The 22,678-nt window shown below is 49.5% G+C and overlaps 1 protein-coding gene across 1 annotated transcript; it reads left to right on the top strand.

Annotated features, from left to right (window-relative positions):
* Window positions 1–2,183: 2,183 nt before the first annotated feature.
* LOC120812038 (collectin-12) lies at window positions 2,184–22,598 on the top strand. Its single transcript, XM_078095968.1, has 10 exons — window positions 2,184–2,466; window positions 3,395–3,445; window positions 15,519–15,641; window positions 18,713–18,799; window positions 18,900–19,943; window positions 20,028–20,519; window positions 20,922–21,058; window positions 21,181–21,290; window positions 21,487–21,632; window positions 21,723–22,598. Exons 1-10 carry the CDS (start codon window positions 2,460–2,462, stop codon window positions 21,740–21,742), a joined length of 2,217 nt encoding a protein of 738 aa, XP_077952094.1. The 5' UTR covers window positions 2,184–2,459; the 3' UTR covers window positions 21,743–22,598.
* Window positions 22,599–22,678: the final 80 nt, after the last annotated feature.

Genomic DNA, 22,678 nt, shown 5'->3' with positions numbered 1-22,678 from the left:
ACACACTGGCACGCTCAATGCCAATGCAAAAGAAAAAGCTAAAGAGAAAACCAGTGGGGGTCTTTAACTGTATATCAAGTACCATATGCCGTGTGTTTAAACTCCGGAGCATCCATCACATTGTGTCAGCACTGCATGGGGAGATTTTGTCCCTCTTTCAGGCCTCCGGCACCAGCGAGCTTCTGCTGCCGCACGCAAGGCAGCGCGAGACGTTCTCGTCGCAGCGTGTAAGCAGGACACCGGCGTGGTGAATGAGGAATTCCCTGTGTGCGTTCTCGGCCCTCTCTTAATCTGAGCCAGCAAATGAGGTCCCGAACATCTGAACGAGGACCAGCAGGGGCGATGCTGCAGGATACCCGACCCTCAGCTGCTTTTTATCAGAATGCCCCGATTCCTATCTGGGCCCAAAACACCAGCCCGCTGCTGCAATTACAGCCGACACTAAAATAACACTATTGAAGCCTTTAGGAAAACAAGTAAATTAGTCGCTTTATCATCTCAGGCGAGTCTGGAGTCCAAGCTGCGGTGGACCGGGTCAAACTCCAGCGATTGCTGAGCCTGTTTGAAGGGCGTTTTATCCCCCCCCCCCAAAAAAAGAAAAGTAGATCTTTTATGTTTTTTACAGCTCTGATGCTTTTATAGCTGGGACGGTGGGGGCTATCTGTATCTCTTTTTCCTGTAAATCACTTGAACTGCGCGAGTGTAAGAAGATTAACATCAGTGTGACCCGGTGACACTAACCTGCAGACACCACGGTGGGTCTGACCGACTCTTTGATGTCTGATGCAGCTGTTTTTTTGGGCCTTTGATCGGTGATCCGCATCTGCAGGCTGGAGAGATTATGGAGTCAGGAACTGTTGGAATTATCAATGCACCTGGAGGAGTTAAAGGACAAGGGCCACTGGTGAAACGCGCAGTCTAATTTTGATAGACTGTGGTTCGTATTGGCGAAAGTTGGGACCACAACAGAAATTATAAAAAACTATATGATCTTATAAAAAAGGTTTTAAATAGTTGAATCATAATTAATTTAATTGAGTAAGTATTTTAAAGTGAAATAACAGTACTGTAACGCACAGTGTAAAACGTGCTTAAATGAGGCTACTTCATTTATTAAATCAACTTTAATTTAATTTCTCAAATTCTTTGTTTGACAATACAGACTTATTTATACCAATTTCCATAAAGAAAAAGTGCCTGCACTCGACCAGGTTAGAATAATATAACTGTAATGGAATATGGTAGTGTATTACTTGGAATGTGTGGTTGTTGCGATAAATCAAAATAAAATACCCCAAACCACATGCGTGACATTATGACCGGGGACCACAGAGGGGCCCTGAAGGAATAATCTGTGAATATCAAAGTGATTTTTCCCCCTAAAAGGAAACGAGTCGTGAACATGTAAAAACAACAGCGACTGCGCTGAAATGTCGCCGTTTCAGTGTCGCTCGACCTCCTTAAAAACCTTCTGAAATGATCTTTAATGGGAAGCAGATTTTCTACCCGGGGACGTGATAACCATCAACCCCCAGAAACTTAATCTCATCTCCGGCTTGGATCACTGCGACGCCGCGCGAGCTCTGTCCGCACCTCCTCCGTCCCGACAGCGGGACGCTCAGCGGGAGAAGACGGGGGGGGGGACAGACACCGCTGGGACATCAAAAAAGAAGAAGACAAGAGAGCAAAGGAAAAGTGATGATGATGCAGGCACGAACGCACCCGGAAATCAGGCATGGCCTTCAAAATAAGAGTCGTGTGGGACGGTCTTTGTTTTTGGGGTGGGGGTTCAGGCACGTCTTTGTTGTTTGGTTAACGGACGTTGCTAAGTAACTGTGGGGTATTTGTTTTTTTAAAATATGCTCGGGGCCTATTAGAAGCCCTCTGGTGTGTGTTTCTGCTGGTGTGAGGTATCAGTATCAGTGAGGTATCAACTTAGCTGACTTTAGCTAATGCTAATCATGTCAATTTTTATGCTTGTATTTTCTGTAGGAATTCAAATTGTGATTTTTAAACATAAAGTTTCCAATAGGGAGCTTTGGGGACAGCGGCTCAGTTAATTCAGTGAACAATATGTTTTTAAATTGCCGTATAAAGGTAAAAGTTCAATTTAACACAGTTTTACCCAACAAAAAAAAAACAATTATGTTGAAAGCCACACCGGAAGTGCCTCGTGGTTTTCTTTATAACTTTACCCTCGTAGTAAAAAAGTAACACTCGTCTTCCTCCTCCGGGTTTCTGGTAACATCACATCCCTCCTGCAGAAACTAAGCGAGCCGGAGAACAGAGGCGATGGGATTTCAAACCGAAGACATGACGACATACTTCTAGTTGTGTTATTTCCCTCGTCAGTGTGCGTTGTGGAACGAGTTTGCACCCATTGCTCTGGATGCTGAGATGCGCAGAAAGTGACAGCGGTCCTCATCTCTTCGACGACCCTCGACGACTCAGAAAGCGCCATGAAAGGTACGTTCCATTTTACGCGCATTGGGTATTTAAGCGTGTGTCGTCCAAAATGTGCGCGGATTACGCTCTTTGCAGACTTCCGGTGCGTATTTCTTTGTGATGCGCGGCTCACATCTGGATGACATTACGGCACTGCGGTGCAGAACGTTTTAAAACACTCTGATTGATTTTCTCTCACGCCACACAGTCACATCCAATTGAAAGATATGAAAGTTCCAAGCCAGGTGTCTTTTACTTATTGGATTTTGCAATATTGGAAACAAGAAAACTTAATTGAGATGAACATAACTAGTGATGATGACCAGACTCGATGAACTTGATTAATTCTGACATTAAACACAGTTGTAATTAAAGGCATTTCACCTCCTAAAAGCAACACACTGCATCTTTGGCTTCGGTTACTACAATCTTCATTTTAGCGGTAGAAAGGAGGTGAAATACCACTCTGACCCCCTCTGACTCGCCCCCCCACCAACAAACACACACTGCAGCTCCAGCCTGCCTGCCCCCCCCCACCCGGCCCCATCTGTTTACCATTACCAGTGATGTTCTCCCCGCTGCAGTCTTCAGTGTGGTGCAGCACAGTGTAATTAGGGGTTTACTGTCAACAACTCAGAGAAACCGCAGCCTGTGACGTTTACAGGTCTCTGGACCTCCTATCTCCACACACACACACACACACACACACACACACACACACACACACACACACACACACACACACACACACACACTCACTATCTCTGACCTAATGCGCTGTCGGCTGCCAAACAGGGATCTTTTTACTCAAGGATGACAAAGTGAATCCATGGCTCTCGGCCCTGATCGCTTCTTTCTGTTTTATTTTGATGGTGAAGCGTGCGCTGGGAGCAGTGTGCATGTATGACCTTATGACCTATTGTGTCCTGTCTCTGATTATGTCACACAGACGACTTTGCAGACGAGGAGGAAGTACAGTCTTTCGGATACAAGCGGTTCGGTGAGTGAAAAGTCCTTTTTCTTGAGGTGGAAGAGACAGAAGCCGACACACACGGAGCTTTCACCATGAAACCATTTCATGGTTTTCAGAATACAACTTTACCGATTAAAGCCTCGATAGTGTTTTAGGTTTGAAGCCCTAATCTTTCACGACATGACGGACAGCCAGCTGACAGAGCCCCAACAGTCCTGATTTTTTGGGTTGAACGTAAATGCGGCCGTGGGTCTGTGAGGTCTACCACAAAAACCAACCAGCGGGCGAAAACAGCTCACCAGATGGAGACGTTTGAGAAACCCTCTTCTCCCTTTCCTTCACCTAAATGGATTCACTCAAACGCTTTGCGGTCTGCATATATCTGACTCGCGTGCGGTTAGTGGAGCGTAAAAGGCGGCGTGTTCTTTCGACGTTTTCGCATTGCAGCGAACCGGACACGGCGAGAACGACACCAATGACATTTTTCCCTCCAATTCAATAAAACCCGCAACGTGTCTTTGCAAAAAAAAGCCCCCACAAACCTCACTGTGCCCAGGCTTTATGCTCTGCCCACAACAAGCAGCTCCTAACAATGCTTCCTGTAAACCCCCAGACCCCAACATTTTGGTGACCCTTTGAAAAATGCATCTGTGGCTTCTCGGCCCCCCCACCCCTCCCCCATTGTGGCAACCTTAACGGTCCATTCGGCTCTTCCCTTTTTCTTCTTTGTACATTTGCGATAAGTTCACACAGCCTACGCTGTTATTTCCACGATCCATCACGGCTCCGTGAGCCATGTGTTTGCCATCAAGTGCGTGCATTCATGCTTTCGGGGCGGAGAAAGAGGAAACTGGCAGCGGAAGGGCAAACGCTGTGTCACGCACGCACTCAAACACGTCGTTAGCACGCTCCCCCGAGGGACGCGGCGCACGCTCCTCCGCGGGTTCTACGCTGATCTGGGATCAGGGAGCCTCGGTGGCTCTGCTCGCACGCAGGTCGGCCCGGGGGTCCACCAGAGCGTGGAGGTGAGGCTTTGGACTCCAGCACCAGCTGGGAGGAACTCAAACTCTCTTTTTATCCCGGTTACCCGAGTTGAAGCGTCCTGTTTGTGTTTCTCCCGGGAGCGCGTGCGAGTCCCGCTCGTGGAATGCGATTAGAGAGCCGCGCGGCCGGGGTCCAAATCCTGCTCTCACTTTTAACTTTCATTCAAATGAACCCTTGACTCCTGGAGGAGTAGGAAGGGAGAGCCGCTGAACTCCCTCCGAGGGACGCCGCAGCTGCTTTTCGGAGGGGCCGACTCCGAGGGAAGTTCTGTTGCGCAATCGAGCGGCGTTCACGCAAACCACCGCGGGCCCTCGTTCGTCGTTGCATTCTCCCAGGAGACGTTCTGACTTATTGTGATGTGACGTGAGACGTGTCAAAGTCCCCGCGGGAAACACTCCGTCTCATGTCAAATAAACTTAATGTTCGCTGTGTTCAATTATCTGTCCGATTTAAGTTTCAAGCCTCTGAGATGCACGCAAGTGGCACTCAGTGTACGCAAGGTGACGTGTCAGCTTAACACACACACAAAGTGAACGGTTTCTGATTCTCTGTCCTACACAGACGTCAGCCAGAAGGCCTGGATACATCATCTATATTTACTCAAATACACAAATGGACACATTTTTCCACTCACATTCATATATATATATATATGTATGTACAAATGGACTTGCACAACACACACACACACGCGCACACACACATCAGCGCATTCACTGAGTGAACTCGTCTGGTAATACCATCTCTCTCCTGCCAAGTTGAAGCCAGGCCGGAATAGCTTCCACAGCGCTTTATGTCTCAGCAGGGAGTTGACATAAGAAGGGACGTCAGGATAAAACTATACGCGAGCTTTGGCTGAACTCTTCCCGCTCGCTGTGAGCTGGTAAAATCTCTGGCTAATGGCACTACGCACTCTGCACTTGGCCCGAGTCAAACCCGGTATCTATTCCTTGTTGAAGAATACAAATAAAATTGGGGTTGTGCGCATCCAAGTAAATCCATGATAGTTCTCATGCTAGACGCGCGCTGCGTGTTCACATCGAATGCTACGTTGTCAAACTTGAATCCAAATCATTTGGTTTTGTCAGCGGACCTGATTTTAAAACACAAGCCCAAATCATTCCATGTTCTGATCAGTATTTGTCTTTTACTCTTTACTTGTCTACAACTCTATATTTTAAATGCAAGTTGATGCACGTGAACAGCAACACTGCTGGCCCACGTATGTTAGCGGAGTGCTGTTAGCATTGATCGGGTTCTTTAGACCAGAATAATTGGGTTTCACAGGAGCAAATCTCTTGTACATACTATAAGAACAATATGATGCTTCTCCAACGACAAAGACCACATGTGTTTTTCTTTCTGAAAGTAAAGCCGACTTTCATCTTAATCGTTTGTTTTAGCTGCGATAGCAGCTAGCAAGCAGGTCGAACACCGTGAAAGGAGCAAGGCCTTCATTCCATCTTTGTTGTAGCGGCCACAGGCCGCTCTCGGCTCTTGAAACAATTAACTCGGCTTTCCCCATGAAATTTGAATGTAGAACAATGCTGCGAAGGGAGTTTAGGAAGATAAAAGCAACCGTCCGACACACAGATCCCGTTGCAACGCTCCATGTGAAAAGACGTAATGCCCTGAACCCCACAGACTGCTAATAAATACCTGTCACTACATTCTTTTTACAATTCACAGAGTTTACAGTTAGGTGACACCATGTTTTATGTGTGTGCTCGTGCATTGCTGGCTGCTATTACTGCACAGAGCTTTGCTGGGGGAATGTCGGTGTGCAGGGACGAGTCGGGGCCAGCCGTTAAATACCGGAGGCTTGATTGCTCCGCGCACAAGGTCCTCCTGGGGTCCGCGCCGACGTCTCCGCGGGGGTCTCGCGCCCTGTCTCCCGTTCCCACACGTGTGGGTTTTTTCGCGGCCCGGCGTGGAACCCGGAGTGTACAAATCTACTTCCTGCACTTGTTATGGTTTCTGCAGCGGGGCCCGGGAACATTCCTGCAGCCCGAGCGTGGCATCGGGGGTGTCTCTGCCTGGAACCAGCTGTGTCAGCACCCCCCACCCGGGCCTCGGCCGGGCCCGGTGGGTTTCTCTGGCAGAGAGCGCCGCTTCACATCTCATCTACCACCTCATCTACCACCTCCGCCACCACCTCATCTGTCCCGGTTAACATGCAATGCGCGCTGCTGGCCAGCTTTGGTCAGACTCTGACACATTTAGTACACACGGCCATCCGATACCTGCCAGTGGGCTCATCAGAATGACTGCTGAGGACTTTTATGCACTTTGCTGTGGTCTCTTGGCCTTTTTTCTTTTTAACAGGGTTCTTTAGTTCTTTCTCACCTTTGCATGGCAGGTTCTGATCCCTTTGTCCTTTAAGTGGTATAGGAAGAGGACACGCGTTTACAGATAGTGGATGGATGGTTAATCTTCTTGTTGAAGTTTTATTTTGTGAGCTTTATAGTGGCTTTTTGTGTTCCAGGTGTAGACTTGTAGACTTGACCTGCAGCGGGTTGAACACCCGCTGTAGAGAATCTCAGCCTCACAGAGTCCAGCTACCACGTCTCAGTTTCACATGTCAGCCCCGAGTCTTCTTTTTCTCTGGGAAGGGGAGAGGAAGCTTCACCCGGAGCTTTTTTTTCGGGAAGCCGGCTGTTAAAAGCGAAGCCTCCCGGTGTAAACAAAAAGATGATGTGCAGACCAGGGATTTCCTCGTACCTGGTGTTTGGGCAGAATCTCACACCACCCGGACAGACGGCAGGAGAGATAAGACCGAAATGCTGAACGAGCTAAAAGGCCCAGGGGGAGGGGGGGGGGGGGGAGGGGGAGTTTTTCATCCCAGGAGATGGGAAGGGGAGTGAAAAGGAAGCGGGATGTGGTGGAGGAGACGCAGCCGTGGATGGATGAGGTTTGGAAGGCGCATGAGAGGAGCGCTTTGCGGAGGAGATAAGGGGACGAGTGTGCGGGAGATGATGGCAGATAAAGAAAAGAGGAGGGAGTTGTAAAGGGAGCCGAGCCAGCTGGAAGTGTTTATCTGAAGCACAAACTACACACCTTTTATGACATGAGAGCACATGCACTCACTCACACACACGCACACACACAATTAAAAAATCATCAGTTCAGCGCCGCAGCTTTTCAGAGGTCATCACTCACGCTCGCAGACATTTAGACGGGCTCTTATCTCTGTTTTATTTCAGTCCTTTCAACCTGGAATCCCACAAAAAGGTCTGAAAGTGAACATTCTCCACATTTACATTCTTTACTTTCTTTTCACTCGTTACTTGTATTTCAGTATAAATACACATGCTCTAAATAAGAGTGAAGAAGAGTTGGGGATGTTTTGTTTTTTTGCTCCGGCCGCTAATAAGCTGCTGTTTTCACTCTGGCGCGTCCGAGTGTCCGAGTGACTTTTATTCTCACTCACCTTCTTCTAGTCCCACCGGCTCTCACACACAACAACCGCTGGTGTCCTCCACGTGACCCACACGTGACCCACACGCACATGTCTGGGGAGGGTTTCTGCAGTCCAGTAAGGCCTCTCTTTAGGAACCTTTTAAGTGGGTGTTCAAGCAAAGGGGTCTGATTCATTGATTTGGTAATTAAATGAAAGAATGGCGGAGCTCTGCAGGACATCCGCGTTCTTCAGCGCCTCCCATGAAAGGACTTGTGGTCGATTTGGGGCGAGCTGCAGTTCTTTGTTCTGCAGGAATCACGGTTCTACATCAGATGTTTCATCAGTATTCCCTCCAGTGTGTGTGTGTGTGTGTGTGTGTGTGTGTGTGTGTGTGTGTTTGTAATACAAAGCGGTAACCTTTTGTGGGTCTCGCGTGTCCACAAACACGGAAAGTTCTCCCAACACCTCCGGCGGTGGAACACACACGCACGCTTTAACAACTAATTTGGGGATTCTTATTCCACCGCTTTAAGTATGAGTAATAAAACCACCCGAATCTGTTATTCGCAGTCCAAAACGTTAATGAAAGTTGGGCAAAAAGCGAGGGTGAACGTTGCCAAGATCAACCTTCAGCTTCCTGGTTCTCGAGGAGGAGTCGAAGCGGAGAGGAACAGTGAGGAGCTGCTCCAAAACTCCGTCGGACTGGTGGAGACTACCACATTTTGTGTGTTTAAGGCTTGCAGACGGAGGGGATACGGTGTATTTCTCTGCTTTTGAGTTAAAGCGACTCTGAAGAAGCAGAGTTTCTGTAAAGTTCACATCGATTGCATTTAGTGACTCAGTATTTCCATCTCGTATGCAAAGGCAACCGATTTGCAGTTTTAAATCTCTTTGCTCCCGGATGACGCTGCGCAGCTCAGATTCATCCACCAGTCGGAAAGGCGTGGACCTTCTCAGCAGCTCTTCTTCTAGATTACCCCTAAACAAACAGTTGCGTGGAGTAATTTAAAGCCCCCGTCTGGCGTCGATTACCGCCCTCAGTGTCGGCTCACGGACCCCCGATGCTGCGTCTCTGAGGCGGAGGAGCGTGCCACCCTCCTGTCTGGAGTGTGTGAGTCCCAGCAGATCACGGCGGACGGCCTCCCTCGGTCCTCGGTCCGGCCGGAGGTGGCCAGTTGTCATTCAGGCTGACAGGCCACGCCCCCCCCCCCCTCCGCAGATGTTGCAGGGGCCACCCAGGAGGAAGCCCGGACGCTCAGGATGCCTTTCCATTGTAACCCACGCCAGAGAGCGTCCCGCCGGGCTGTCAGGACGGCTCTTTTTGTATTTCGTCTTGCTGACTTTGGAGGGAAAGATTTATAATTTGGTAATTGGACGACCCACGTGCGGTTTGCTCGCGGCCTTGAATTTGAATTATCGCGTTGAACGGTTCACACAAGAGATCGCCACAAGTTTCCACCCCATCTCCAATGTGTATTTTGATCCGAGTACTCTGCTCTACTCTCATATCCTATTAAATACTTTTTACAGACACTGTATGAAATAATAAAATTCAAGAGCCACCCAGGAAATAAAAACAGAAATGAGTTTGGTGAGTTTGGGAGCGGTTCTCCCGGAGGCGTGTGTGCAGGAAATCTAACTAGCTTCATTCCGTCTTGTAACGGGTCAACTTGATTCATGCGGTAAAGAACAAACCGGTCATTCCATTTTAATTCTAGATGGCTGTTCTGAACTAAGCAACAGCTTTTGAAAGACTCGTAAATCTGCAATGATTTAATGCAAACTTTGTTATTATTCTTATTCAACAGCTAAATGAATAAAAGGCTTAATGTCACCACACACGCACCACTGTCGTGTTTTATAGCTGGACGACCTGGAACTCACCAGTGAGTTAAAGTCGGTCAGACGTTGCCCACAAGCCCCAGTGGGGCGGAAGCCGGCGGGTCGGAGGGGAAAAAAAGGCAGAACCGCTGGAGAAGAAACATGTTTCAAAGAACGGGCGTTTCTCGGCGTGGACCCGCGCTTCGTCCGTGTGGCCGAGTCAGTGGCGGATGTTGGCGTCGTGGTGATGAGTTTGGCTGATGTGGGCCAGGCCTCTGAAAGAACTTTTTTTTTTTTTTTCTGTTGAATATCTCAAAAACCTGCAGAGCTCTTTAAAGCCTTCCAGAACAGGAAGTGCTCAAGCTCAGTTTACGTAGGACAAGAAGTCTGACGTTAGCTGAATGAACTACAATTGGCTTTATTCCCCCGCTGGATGTTCCTCAGGTTTAGATGTTTTAAAGAACATTGCGAAGTGGAGACCAAACACCAGGATCATGTTTTCCTACCTCAATGTTCGTTTGTCTTATTAGAAATCCATAAACTGCAGTTCTTGAGCTGCAAGTGGGGTTTTTCCTCTGCTGTTTCACTGCAGTGAGGGTTGTACTGGAACAGGGAACTCTGGTGGCCATTATTGGTACTGCACGTTGGGGCAACTTTCCTCACTCTCGAATTATCAGCTATATGACCTCAAACTTCATATGTCCACCGTACATCTTCCGTACCACAACCAGGATGCCGTTTACCGAAGTAAATACAACGTTTTAAAAACAGCTGGCAAAAAAGAAAAAGTCACACTCGAATGCTTCAGATCCCTTTTTGGGGTTTATTGTTCCAGCTGCTCGTCGCTGGGAAAATGTCCTGTTATTTGTTTTATTTCTCTTTTTGTCCGACTGGTGATATTTGTTGTTTTCTTTTCTTTGAAGCGCTTGCCAGTGGTCTGTCGGTCGGCACCGGGGGTCTCTGTGGTGGTTTTCACATTTCGACTGGCACCTGAAGCAACCGGCGGGTGGGGGAGTGTGGGGGGGGGTTCGGCCCCCGCAAGCTGAGACTCCACTTTGATGTCGAAAATTGCCACTGAAAGAGATTTTGCAGAATCTCAGATTTTCTTGTGTTGCACTGTTGTTTGAAAGGGAATACGATTCAAATTCAGCGCCGCACTTTCGGGCAGCTGACTGAAGACAAGCAGCCTTTGAATCCGGCTCTTCGCGGGATGAATTGCTTCTTTTGTTTTTCTCCTGTCCTGCTCTCCGGCGTTGTCGCTTTGAACTCACTTCTTCCTTTTGCTGATGGTGTCGCGTTTCCTCTAAAGCCGAGCGCAGGCGGACTATCGAGTTCTAGATGCCGATGTGATGGCCGTGAACCAGTGGGCCACACACACACACACACACACACACACACATGCTCTTCCTAGAGAGCGGCAACGATTTGAGGCGCTTGAGCTCCGATGTTTTGCTTTGTAACTAAAACTAACTAAAGCTTAAGTCGCTCCATTGGGCCCCAAATCCCGGAGCTTAGTGAGTCCGTTCCCTGTTTTCTGGAAAAGACGACCTGTTTGCGTTACCGCGGCGATCGCTAAGTCTGAGCGAGGCCTCCGGGTCTGTGGGCTGAAAAATCACCCTAGTTAGTGTTAGAGAATCACTGCCGAGCGTCTTTGAGCTCAACTGCGTTCACAGCTGTGAGGAACGTAGACGTCCGCTGCGTGGGTCCGTCTCGTGGGGGGGGGGGGGGGGGTCGGGCTGATGTAGCCTCGTTCCTTTTTAACACGTGTCTAATGGGACCTCGTAAACCTGTCACTGGACTACAGCAGAGCCGACGGATGGATCGGGTCTTCATGTGGAAAAGAAGAGAAGAAAGATGATTTCTCCCCCCTCCCCCCCCCGCGGTGAGGCGGCAGACAGTTGGAGCCGGGAGAGCCGCTGGATGCTGCTATCTGGTTTTTACCTCATCATTTGACAATCTCTTCTTTTTGGACGTCTCACGAAGCTCAGCCGGAGATGTTCTTTTTTTCCCTGCTTTATATTATTTTTTTTGGGGGGTGGGGGGGTGATCTGGCCCGTGTCAAAATCCCTGAGAGGTTCTGGGCTCCTCGCCGTGGACGGTGCGATAGGGGTCACTGTCTCATAATGATGAATCCGTCGCTGCTTTCTCTCAACCGCTCAGATCTTTGAATTATTTTGCCCTCCCACCCTCCCCCTTATATCACACATTTCAGTTTTCATCCGCTGTTGGCCTTGTCCTTCCTGACCCCCCCCCCCTCCCTCCCCCGTCCTCGCTCCTCTCCTCACCCACCTCCCCCAACACACTCCGCAGTCCGCGGACATCACGCCTGCACGTCTCATGTGATGGAGGCGTATGGTTTCCATCACGTGCAATAAAAGAGATGGAGCTTGAACCGGGCCACACATGGAGACGGTGTCGGTTTCCCGCCGGGCCCCCGAAAGCCATCGCATGAACTCACAACCCTTTGGCCCCAATTCCGCACTTGCGCTCATCGCGCCGTTGGCCCGTGCGCGGCCTGGAAGTGAGCTCAGTGGCCATCGGGAAGTGTGTTCTGCGTGGATCTTGGACGTGGTCACCAGGACCTCCGCTGCGATCGGCGCTTGTGCAGTGGATCGTGTTTAAAGTGTTTGTGATGTCATCGGCAAGTCACTAATTCATGTCCACTGAAAGTCATGCAGCCCAACATCCGCTCACACACACACACACACACACACACCTCATGATGCCAATGGGAAAGCTGAGCGGGGTATGACTCATTGAGTCATTACTAACCAGAGCCCCCATCTCCCTCCTCACCGTGAAACCTCTTGGCTTATAGATCACAGCGGTTCACAGATCCTGTAAAAGGAAAACTTCTTTCTGTTTGAGTAATGAAGGACAGATGACTGATTAGGACGAAAAGAAGATGGAACCAATCCGCTTCGATCCTGGACTTCACTGTCTCTGAGATGTAATGAAGGTGATAAACACAAGTACTGTACTTTTGTGTACAATTTAACACACTGTGTGCACATTGTTTTTATGTGATTGTAGTGTATTTTAGGTTATTCTGAAGGCATCATTTTAGTTTTCACAAAAATGGTAAAAACAATGTCACTTATCCCCCATTCATCCCATGCAGGGTCATGGGGTTGAACCCGGGGGATGATGGGAATGTTAACTTCTCATTGTTTCGTTTGTTTGTTTTCGCTCTTTCTTTCTCTTCACTGCCCAGAAATAGTGAAAAAAAACAGTCACCTCCTCTTCTGAGTATTTCTGACGTACAAAGTGTAGCACTGTGTACAGTAATCTTACATACAGGACTTCCTACTCTTGGCTTGACTTCTTGCAAGGCTTCTAGTTTGTGTTGAACTCCTCTGCGTGGCTTTGATGTCGGGTATAATCTGCTCCCTCGTTCCTGGAAAGGGGTCGAGTGTGTGTGTGTGTGTTTTAATCGAGGCAGGGATCCAAATCACAGTTTGAGTGACCTCAGCTCACGGCTTTGTGTTCTCATCCGTTGCCGTAGCGTCGCTCTTGAGTCTTTTAATGAGCAGGGGCCCCTTGTGTTTTAAGTTTTGGGCAAACGGATGGATGAAGTATAACGTTTGGGTCCCTTGTTTCAGGAAATAGAGACTCGGTGACGCTCAGTTATCAAGGTGGACACGATCCAAATATTATTTCAACGTTTTGCAGGAAACAATGGAGACTTTATCCGGCGGGATTACCGCGTTGTTGTTTTGGGAAGGCGCTTTGTCTTTGGAGGATCAGTTTTGTTTCGCCGTGAGCAGTAAAAGTGTCGTTGTCGGGCTCGCGGTCCGAGCACCCTGGACGAAGGGTGTTTCCGCGGGTTGCGGTCGGTCGGGCCGGCGGATCCGAGTCCGATTTAATGACGAGCAGCCGAGTCAAAGGAAGCAGAGTCTCCGAAAATTGAAACTGCGAACAAGGAGGTCGCTGTTCACTTGTGTTTCCCACAGTCTGCTTCTCTTCTTCCTAATTTTGAATATTTAATACTAAAGTTTTTTTGTTTTTTTTTAACTTTAGGATACTTCACCCATGTGTGGATTGGCGCATCTGGGGCCTCTATCTGAGAGTGTGTGAAAGACGTCCGTCCTGTCGGCCTGACGTCCGTCTGGCCGCTTGTCGTGTAAACAGTTGTTGAGCGACGCCAAATGAATAGTTCATTTCTGTTATTTGTCATAGAGGAGGGGAATTCGTATTTGCTACATAAGACAAACAAGTTGGATATATAACATTGTGCAATAGTGCTAAGATGCAAAGAGAAGGGATCAACACTTGACATACCAAATACCTCCAAGTCTGAAGAGGCTCCAGCTGCTCCTCCGGATACGGAGCCGAGACCTCCTTTTAGCTGCTTGTGTCGTCGGCCATGTGCGCTGTGCGAAGCTCTCCGCTCATCCGCGGAGCGCCTGAGGACCGTCCGTCATCGTGCACCGGAGTGGAAAAGCCTTTTCGGCCTGTGTAGTAGTTCATCTCAGCGCTGCAGGTCGGCAAACACCGGCAGCCTGTTTGGATCGGAGCCGTCGAGTCGGGCAGCGGAGCTTCGACTGCTGCGAACCGACGAAACCGACGCGCCTGTTTTATTGTGGAAACACGGACGGCCTTGAACTTCAAACATGTCAGCGGTTATGAATGATTCCCGAAAGGCATCATCACTTACGGAGGCCGTGCTCCCGGGGTGCACTTCTCCGCTTACAGTCAGCGGCGAGGGAAGACTTCGCTGAGCCCTCGTGCACAGCTGCGTGAGCATCTTGAGCTCAGCAACTGGCTCCACGGCCACGACATGTCGGTGATGCATGTGCACTTCTAAATCCATTCATTGATGCCCTTCGCACCATCTAGATCAGCCATGTTTTGGGGTTCTGACAGCTGAGGTACCTCTCAGGTGTCATTCTGCAACTCAAGAAGAAGTTCGGGTTGGTATTTAGGGGCCATTTAGGTGCCATTTGAGGTGAAGAATCCAAACCACGCAGGTTTTTTTTTTTACCGTAAATCTTGTCTTCCGTTGGCCGAGTGCTAAACGACCTCCCTTCCAGCTGGACTCGGTGCTCTGCGACTCGCTGAGCGTTAACACACATCCGTAGGGTGGAGTCGTTACCGTCGAGGAACCCAGTGTGGGGATCAGCGCTGTCATTTTAATCCGTTGAAGTATTACCTTCATGCATTAAACGACCTCCCAGCCGACGATGGTCGTGTTGTGTGATCGTTGTGCTGCCAAGTTGAATTAAGAGCTTTTGCTTAGTGTGGCAAATGTGAAGCGAGTTTCATTCCAGGTGCATGAAAACCAGAACCCCCCCCCCCCCACCACAGACACACACACACCTCGAACCTTTCCACACACACAGAGACACACTTCCTGAATAGAAAATGAAACACAGCTGTGTTCCCGTCAGCGCTGTGGATCTGTCATGAAAGTTATCCCCTTTATTCCACCAGTGTCCCCACTAGCGGAGGCATCTCAGGTTGAGTTTTGAGTTTAAAAAAAAAAATGCTTCACAGAGAACGTGATTTGTCTCTGTGCTCAGGAATGAGACGTCGTCTGAAAAAGAGGAGGTTTATGCCGAGTTCAGGAAAACAAGCACGTCGCTGAGTGTAAACAAACCAGTGGGGGTCGGGGGGGGGGGTTGTTTTTGTGTCCCTTGCCCCCTCACCACCCAGGCCCTCGGGGGAACTGCTCTGACTCTTTAATGTAGTCCACGGTTGTTTGTCCAGATGTGGGAGTCGTGGAACGCCGTCGGTCCCCCGGCTAACACTAAATTCTACCCACGTGAACGTTTTTTGCTCCGGGACAGAAAAGGAAACCTGGATTTGACTCATGTGGTCTTTCTTTCCTTGCAGGGATCCAGGAGGGCACCCAGTGCACCAAGTGTAAGAAGGAATGGGCGCTGAAGACCTCCATCGCTCTGCTCTACGTGCTGTGCACTCTCCTCACCATCGCCGTCGCTGTGCTCGGCTACAAAGGTAGCTGCTCCTCTTGCCTCACCGCGACCCGATGGGTGTGATTACTGGAGGACACACATTCAAACGTATCATTTGGTTTCTCTGTGTCCTGCCGAGAAATGACAGCACTGCTGTTTTAGAAGCGAGAGAGAGAGGTCATCGTCCTCACCAGAGCGGCCTTCTGCGCGACACGTGAATGTTATTTGTTAGTGTTACTTTGTCGTTATGGAACAGGAGATGGATCGGTAATGGAAAATGTGAGCAGGGGAACACTACACCTAGCTTAGCTTAGCGCAAAGACTGGAAGCTGAGGGAATCAGCTAGCCTCCGCTGGCTAGAGGGAAAACAAAATCCACGTCCCGGGAATTTGCAAACCTCATTAATGGAATCTTTGACTGGTCCTTCAATCCGAGTCGTATGTGGCCAAGCAGATCTTTTTTTTTAAGGACCTCGAATAGATCTGTGGAATCCGGAGTGATTTGCGTGAACGGACACTTCCGTCTCCACCCCCCCCCCCTCCAAAAAAAAACTTGACTTGGTTTATTTGACCAACACCCCCGAAGCGCACTGCTCCGGATAAGCTCTCCACGCTTCGTACGGCTCCACTTCCTTGTTGCCGTTTTCCCATTTTTCTCCTGATTGGGAAACTTTGGGAAAATGTTTCTGCCATAATTGAGCTAAACACTCCAACGTGGGCCTGCGCGTGACTCCTCCTTCTTTCCTGTTTTGTTAAAGTTCACGTTGTTCAGTAGTGTGCGATCGAGTGTATTAACCTGTATTCTCTGTGGTCCTCGCTCTCTGTGAGCTCGGCCGGTCCTCCTCGTTTTCACGGCGCATGTTTTCATGCGGGAGCTAATTGATCCCAGATGAGCGGCGAGTGAACTCGGCAGAACCCACCGAAAATTTGGGTTTTTACTGGCACCGGAGCGCCGCTGCCTGCGTCAAGGGAACCACGGCTCACGCTAAAGCTTCTCCCAGCTCCAGATGGTTTGCGCAGCCAGAGCCGGGCTGCTCTCTGCAAACCGGCATGTGTGCTTCCCTCTGTCCTCACTCACTGACCCACAGAAACGTCCTGCTAGCGACTCTTTTGTTTTCGCCGCTCGGCGACTTCTGTCTTCTCTCTTGCAGCCAGCAGAAGCAATCAGTGGGTCGTTCCGTGGACTTTGGAGGGTTCTTGCTGGAGTGTTACAGAGTCCATTTGTTTGTGACTAATTGTGCCTCTGCAACGCCATGCGTTTGCATTTCACAGCTTTAACACTTGAATGATTTTATCACCAGAGTGAAACCAGATGTGAACGCGCCGTACCTCCCTGGGAGACGTATTTGTTGTTTCCTGCATGCGGTCCCGCCACACCGGTCGGTCGGTCCTTCTAGCGGAGTCCTGACATCACCTCCAGGCTCGCTGCTGCTCCACCAGCATCCGTCTCCCGCTGAATGAATCCCTCGCAACGAATGGAACGAGTCACTAGCGTTTCTAGACCGAGGCAGCGCCGCTTTCGCATACCACATTTGTGCTATTTCTGACTTTATATACACCGGGAAGCCAAGGAAGGTTTTAGGAACCACTCATGCAAGAGCTGGAAATAACTGCATACAAAAAAAGGAAAAATTGTCAATTGTTCAGAAGTAATGCTGAACAGTTGCTGAACTGTAACGTGTGTTTTGTGGCCGCGGTGTGATGCAATGAGCCGTACACGAAGTGTCTTCTGTGCTCTGCGATGCCGAACTGTCCGTCCTGCGTCTGGGAAAGAGCCCCGTGTAGTTTGGTGTGTGGGACATTTCCTGTCCAGCTGAGCGTTTTCTCTCATAATTAAAAAGAATTTGGTCATCTGAGGATGTTTGTTACTTGAAAAAACATAAAGTGTGTTTCTTGGACCACAAAATGGGAAAAGAAAAGAGGGAACAATAAAACTGCTTTGACAATTTTGGTCAAACATTCATCTTCCTATTTGCAGTTTCCAAAACATCTCAATGTCTGCTACCCAAGAGGAAAGTAACATAACAATAAAATAAACGATGATCAGCACTGTAAAACCACAATGACTGAGCTGCTGACTTTGCCTGCAAGCTCTGCCCCCCCCCGTTTCTAGTCTCCATGCTAAGCTAAGCTAAGCGGACCAGAGGCTGGTGGAAGCTTCATCCTCAGCAGGAACACACGAAGGTCGTATCAATCTCCCCATCTCACTCTCTCAGCAAGAAAGCAAATAAATGTCCGTGTTTTGCTTATGGTGTAATACACACGGGATATGAACTATTGGCTAACTGTAAAATCACATATTTAAAGGCCATTTTAGTGCTAATCGGGCTACGAATAACAGGCTTTACCTGTGTCCCTTTTTGGAGGGATTTGAACCAGATCAGCTCTGCTAATGAAAGCCTCGGGACGCAACTGTTGCGGGGGGCAAACATTTGGGATGCAGCTTCCCAGCAGAGGAGTCCACGCAGCTCCCTGTTGGAGGACGTGTCCCCCTGGCGAGGCTGGTGGTTGAAGTGGGCTGACTCCCTGGAATCCCAGACACATTCCAGAGGAAATGAACGCCGGTGTCGCCTGTGGGGGCGTGAAGAGCCTCCCTGCCACAGCGTCTGTCTCCTCTGGGCTGGGCTTTGATCCGCCTTTTTTTTTTTTTTTTACTAAAGAACCCCTCCCGGGTCACTTCCTGTCCCCTGGGGCCCTCGCCACAGTCTCCCCATGCAGCACCACCACCGTCCTTGGTGTCTATCATTGACCACCCACTCCGTCGCTGCAGAATCAATGTTTCTTGCTGCCTCCTTCGGTCTCTTTTCGCTCTGCCTTCTTTTTTTCTGCCGTCTCTTGACTCGATATTGAGTCGCGCTGATTTTGTGCGTCTCCCCGCCGCCCTCTAAATCTGGCCTAACCCAAGAGATTACATTAATCGAGCCCAGCATTATTACATGCCTACAAGACGCGTAGACGCATCTCCTTTAGTCAGCGGTTTCCTCTCTGATCCCTTTCATATATCATGTCTGTGGTTGCAGGCCATTCAGGTCTCTTAATAAAGCGCGCAGCCTGTGACGAGGCTTTGACACTAACCTTTGTCCTGCCTGTCCGGTTGTTCTTTCCTGCTTTCCAGTCGTGCAAAGAGTGGACAACGTGTCTGAAGGTATCGCAAACTACGGAGGAAAGATAATTGCCGTTGAGACAGATTTGAAAAAGCTCGGTAAGTGTCTGAGTACCTGTGCTCAAATTGAAGTAGAGGCTAAAGTGAGAGGTTGAAACATTTTTCTGTTGTAATTTACTGCACGAACCTGCGCCTTCAGATGATCGAGCAGGGGAGAAGTCGGAGAATACCACCACAGAGATCCAGGCTTTCAAGAACAACATCTGGGCTCTCCAGAGGCAGCTGTCTGCGGTGGAGGAACGCGTCCACAGAGATCAAGTTAAGCTGACTCAGCTGCAGAACATCGACTCAGACATTCAGAACAGCCAGGGCTCCGTTCGGGGACTTCTGGAGAGCAACACAGCCGGCTTGCACACGGTAAATGGCACCCTGCAGTCTTACGGCGGCATGATCGGCGGTCTGCAGCAGGACACGGCCCGGCTGCAGAAAGAACTCCAGCAGCAGGTGAAGCTTCAGGACCGGGCGCTGCTCAGCATCAGCAGCCTCAACTTCACCCAGGCCCAGCAGAGAGGCCTCATCGCCGTCCTGCAGCGCTCAGTGGATGACACCACTCAGGCCATCCAGAAAATGCGCAGTGACTTCCAGGGCCTCGAGCAGATGGCGCGACAGACGCGGTCCGACACGGAATGGCTCCGCAGTAAGGTGGAGAACCTGCAGGTCATGGCCAGCAATGCCTCGACTCTCGCAAAGGCCAACAACGACAGCCTGGAGGAGGTGGGATCCCAGCTGGCGTTTGTGGCCAACCAGCTCCAGAACACCAGCAGCCTGGCGGACGCTCACGACCAGAGGCTGAGGGAGATCCTGGACGAGCAGAGGGACTTCGGTAACCTCACGTCCGTCAAGTTTGATCAGCTGGAGGTGCGGCTGGACGAGTTCGAGCAGAGCGTGGACCGGGTCACCGGCAACATCAGCTTCACCACGCAGCTCCTGGGCGCCATCAACCTCAACCTGAACGACCTGCGCACCTGTTCCGAGACCGTCGGGCGCCACTCTGATCTCTTGGTGAACCTGAACAGCAGCGTGACCGACATGAGGACAGACGCAGGGAGTCTGAGGTCCCAGCAGGACGAGCTGGCGGCACGCGTGGACAAGGAGGTCACCAGCCTCTCTATTGTCATGGAGGAGATGAAGCTGGTGGACACCAAGCACTCGCAGCTAATAACCAACTTTACCATTTTACAGGGTGAGGGATGTATGGCTGTGAATATTCTTTGGGGCCAAAAATATTTTTAAGAGTTTGTTGATTACAGTCAATCTTATATTTCAGGTCCCCCTGGTCCAAGAGGACCAAGAGGGGACAAAGGACCCCAAGGAACATCTGGTGGGCCTGGCCAGAAGGGAGAGAAAGGGGAAAAGGGTGTTCCAGGGATAAGGGGCGGCAGAGGAGAGCAGGGTATCCCTGGAGCACCAGGTCTGCCAGGGTTGAAAGGAATTCCCGGCGTGCCTGGTGGCCCCGGATCGAAGGGCTCCCGAGGGTCGGGGGGAAGGGCCGGACCTTCTGGGGCCAAAGGAGAGCCCGGTACTGCCGGTCTGCCTGGAAGAGACGGGCAGCCTGGTCCTCAGGGGGCACAGGGCCCACCGGGTATCAGAGGAGCAATGGGGTCACCCGGCGAGCAGGGGCCGAGGGGACTTCCGGGACCAATGGGGGCGCCGGGGCCGGCGGGATCACCGGGACAGCCAGGGCTCCCCATCCAGGCTCCAGTACATCCTCCTGTGTCTCTGCAGGATGAAGCGGCAGCTCCCTCCCTTTGGGCGCCAGGTAGGCCTTTAGGTCTCATCACTGGTTTGAACGTCGCAGTTTTACATTTCTTACACCCGGACTAATAACACGTGGAAAACAGTTGACCAGTCGTTGAAAACACGCGGATGATTAGAGAAAAAAGTCAAAATATTGTGTTGTCCTGGAAAATTATTCTTCCATGATCTTCTGGTCAAACTATCCCTGCTTCCCAGAGAGGAAACCATCTGAAAGGGAAAAATTATGGTCAATATTATATCAACATTCAGAAGTTTATGGATCTCTATGGAGTATTGTAATTTACATTATCCTGCAAAATAACTGTAGTAGAAGGTTTATTTAAATCAGACTTCCACATAGAACATGTTGTTGTATGTTATTTTCTAATGTTGTTTAATATAATGTGGTGGATTTGTCTTCCAGGATGCCCTGTGGATTGGGTCAACTACAAAGGCAATTGCTACTTTTTCTCCAAAAACATGCAGAACTTTGACGAGGCGAAGACCAGCTGTGAATCCACGTCTGCCTCGCTGTTGATCATCAACGATCGGGAGGAGCTGGTGACTAATGACTGAGTGTTATCTTGAACACTGACATCCACGTGTACCGGGTGGGGAAGCCCGTCACTGCTCGGCCGCGAGTGAGGTAACCCCTCTGTTTTTCTGTCCTGGCGTGATCTCAGACATGGCTGAAGAAGCAGACCTTAGGAAAGGGATACTTCTGGATGGGCCTGACCGACCGGGAGGAGGAGAACGTCTGGCGTTGGCTGGACGGGAGCGAACCTGCTTTCACGTCAGTATTAATTGTTCACGCGGGATATCTTTTCCCCAATGAGAGTAGTTGCCGTTTGAGACATGTTCAAAAATACCCCCCCGTGAGGTAATAATAACAAGCAGAAGGTTTACTCAGTTTATTCTCCTTCCACGAGACTCTGAGAGGAAATCCCTTAGAATGCAACGTGTGATCGCCCCCTCTTATTTTCCTGCAGGAATTGGAAGCCCGGGCAGCCGGACGACTGGGGCCACGGCCACGGAACGGGGGAAGACTGCGTGGGACTCATCCACGAGGGGCTGTGGAATGACGCCTTCTGTGAAGATCAAATAAACTACATCTGTGAGAAGGAAATGGAGACCAGTACGTCCGCCTCGGCACTCTTCTTCCTCCTGAACTGTCCCCGTATCGCATCCTCCGAGGTGTCCCTAACCTTTCTTTTTTTCGTTGCAGCGAGGCTGCTTGGATCGTAGCGACGTCTGGAGAAGTGGAGCTTGCAGTGAACAGACCCCCGCTGCCCCCCCCCCCCCCCCCCATCTCTCCTCTCACGCGTGGAAATGGTCCACCAGCGCGATGGCACCACAGAGTCCGTACGAAGACAGTAAAAGGGACCAATGTTGAGGAGACGCCATCCTCCCCCCCAAGTGAAACCAGTCCAACATTACCAGCAAGTGCAATACAGCAGGGCAATCACAGAGGGAGGGCTTTTATTTTTCTAACTATCAAATCACCAATTCATTTATATATGTATATATATATATATATTCATATTTGCCTGGTAATTTGAAATACATTTTATACAATTTTATTCCACGTGCAACTGAATATCCGAATGTATATTTCATTATGCGAGTTTTGTCGGAAATGAAGAATTTTACAGAGCCAAGTGGACTCACCGTAGTGCTTTTCATAACTAATTGTCTTAAGATTAAATGGTGCGCAAAAAAAGCTGAGATGTTGCTGATATGCTGTTATCTAACCTCATGAATGTTTATCTATCCTTTTCTTTATATGAGCAAATAAGCCAATGAATCATTTACACATTAATGCAGAAGAAAGTCAGTCAGCTTGAGTTTTAGTTCAAGGCAGCACGTTTACAGTTTAATACTCTACGTATGGTACAGTATGTGGTTATTATGAGATTTATTTTTCACTATTACAGACCTACGCGAGTTTAGGAATATCAATCTGTGGATTTTTTTTCTACGAATATAAAATGTGCCATTTTCTGCACTCAGGTACCGTTTCCTGTGAAGAAAAACACTTGAGTTTAAACAACACTACGAATGAAGGAAACACTCACAAATAAATACGTGAAAACCCAGAAAATGTTTGCATTTGTTTCTTTTTCTCTCTTCATTTTTATGCCGATCCAGATGAACAAACCTGGCATCAGATGGCTCATCTGT

Source organism: Gasterosteus aculeatus, chromosome 21 (genome assembly GCF_964276395.1).
Source record: "Gasterosteus aculeatus chromosome 21, fGasAcu3.hap1.1, whole genome shotgun sequence".
NCBI classification, from domain to species: Eukaryota; Metazoa; Chordata; class Actinopteri; order Perciformes; family Gasterosteidae; genus Gasterosteus; species Gasterosteus aculeatus.
Note: the sequence above shows the minus strand (reverse complement) of the source record. Positions and strands in the feature narration are given on the sequence as shown.

Bases quoted from the DNA above. Each gene is read 5' to 3' on its own strand.
- LOC120812038 (XM_078095968.1), top strand. The intron at 3,446-15,518 runs GTGAGTGAAAAG...CTTTCCTTGCAG, and splicing joins TTTCGGATACAAGCGGTTCG to GGATCCAGGAGGGCACCCAG. The intron at 19,944-20,027 runs GTGAGGGATGTA...CTTATATTTCAG, and splicing joins CAACTTTACCATTTTACAGG to GTCCCCCTGGTCCAAGAGGA.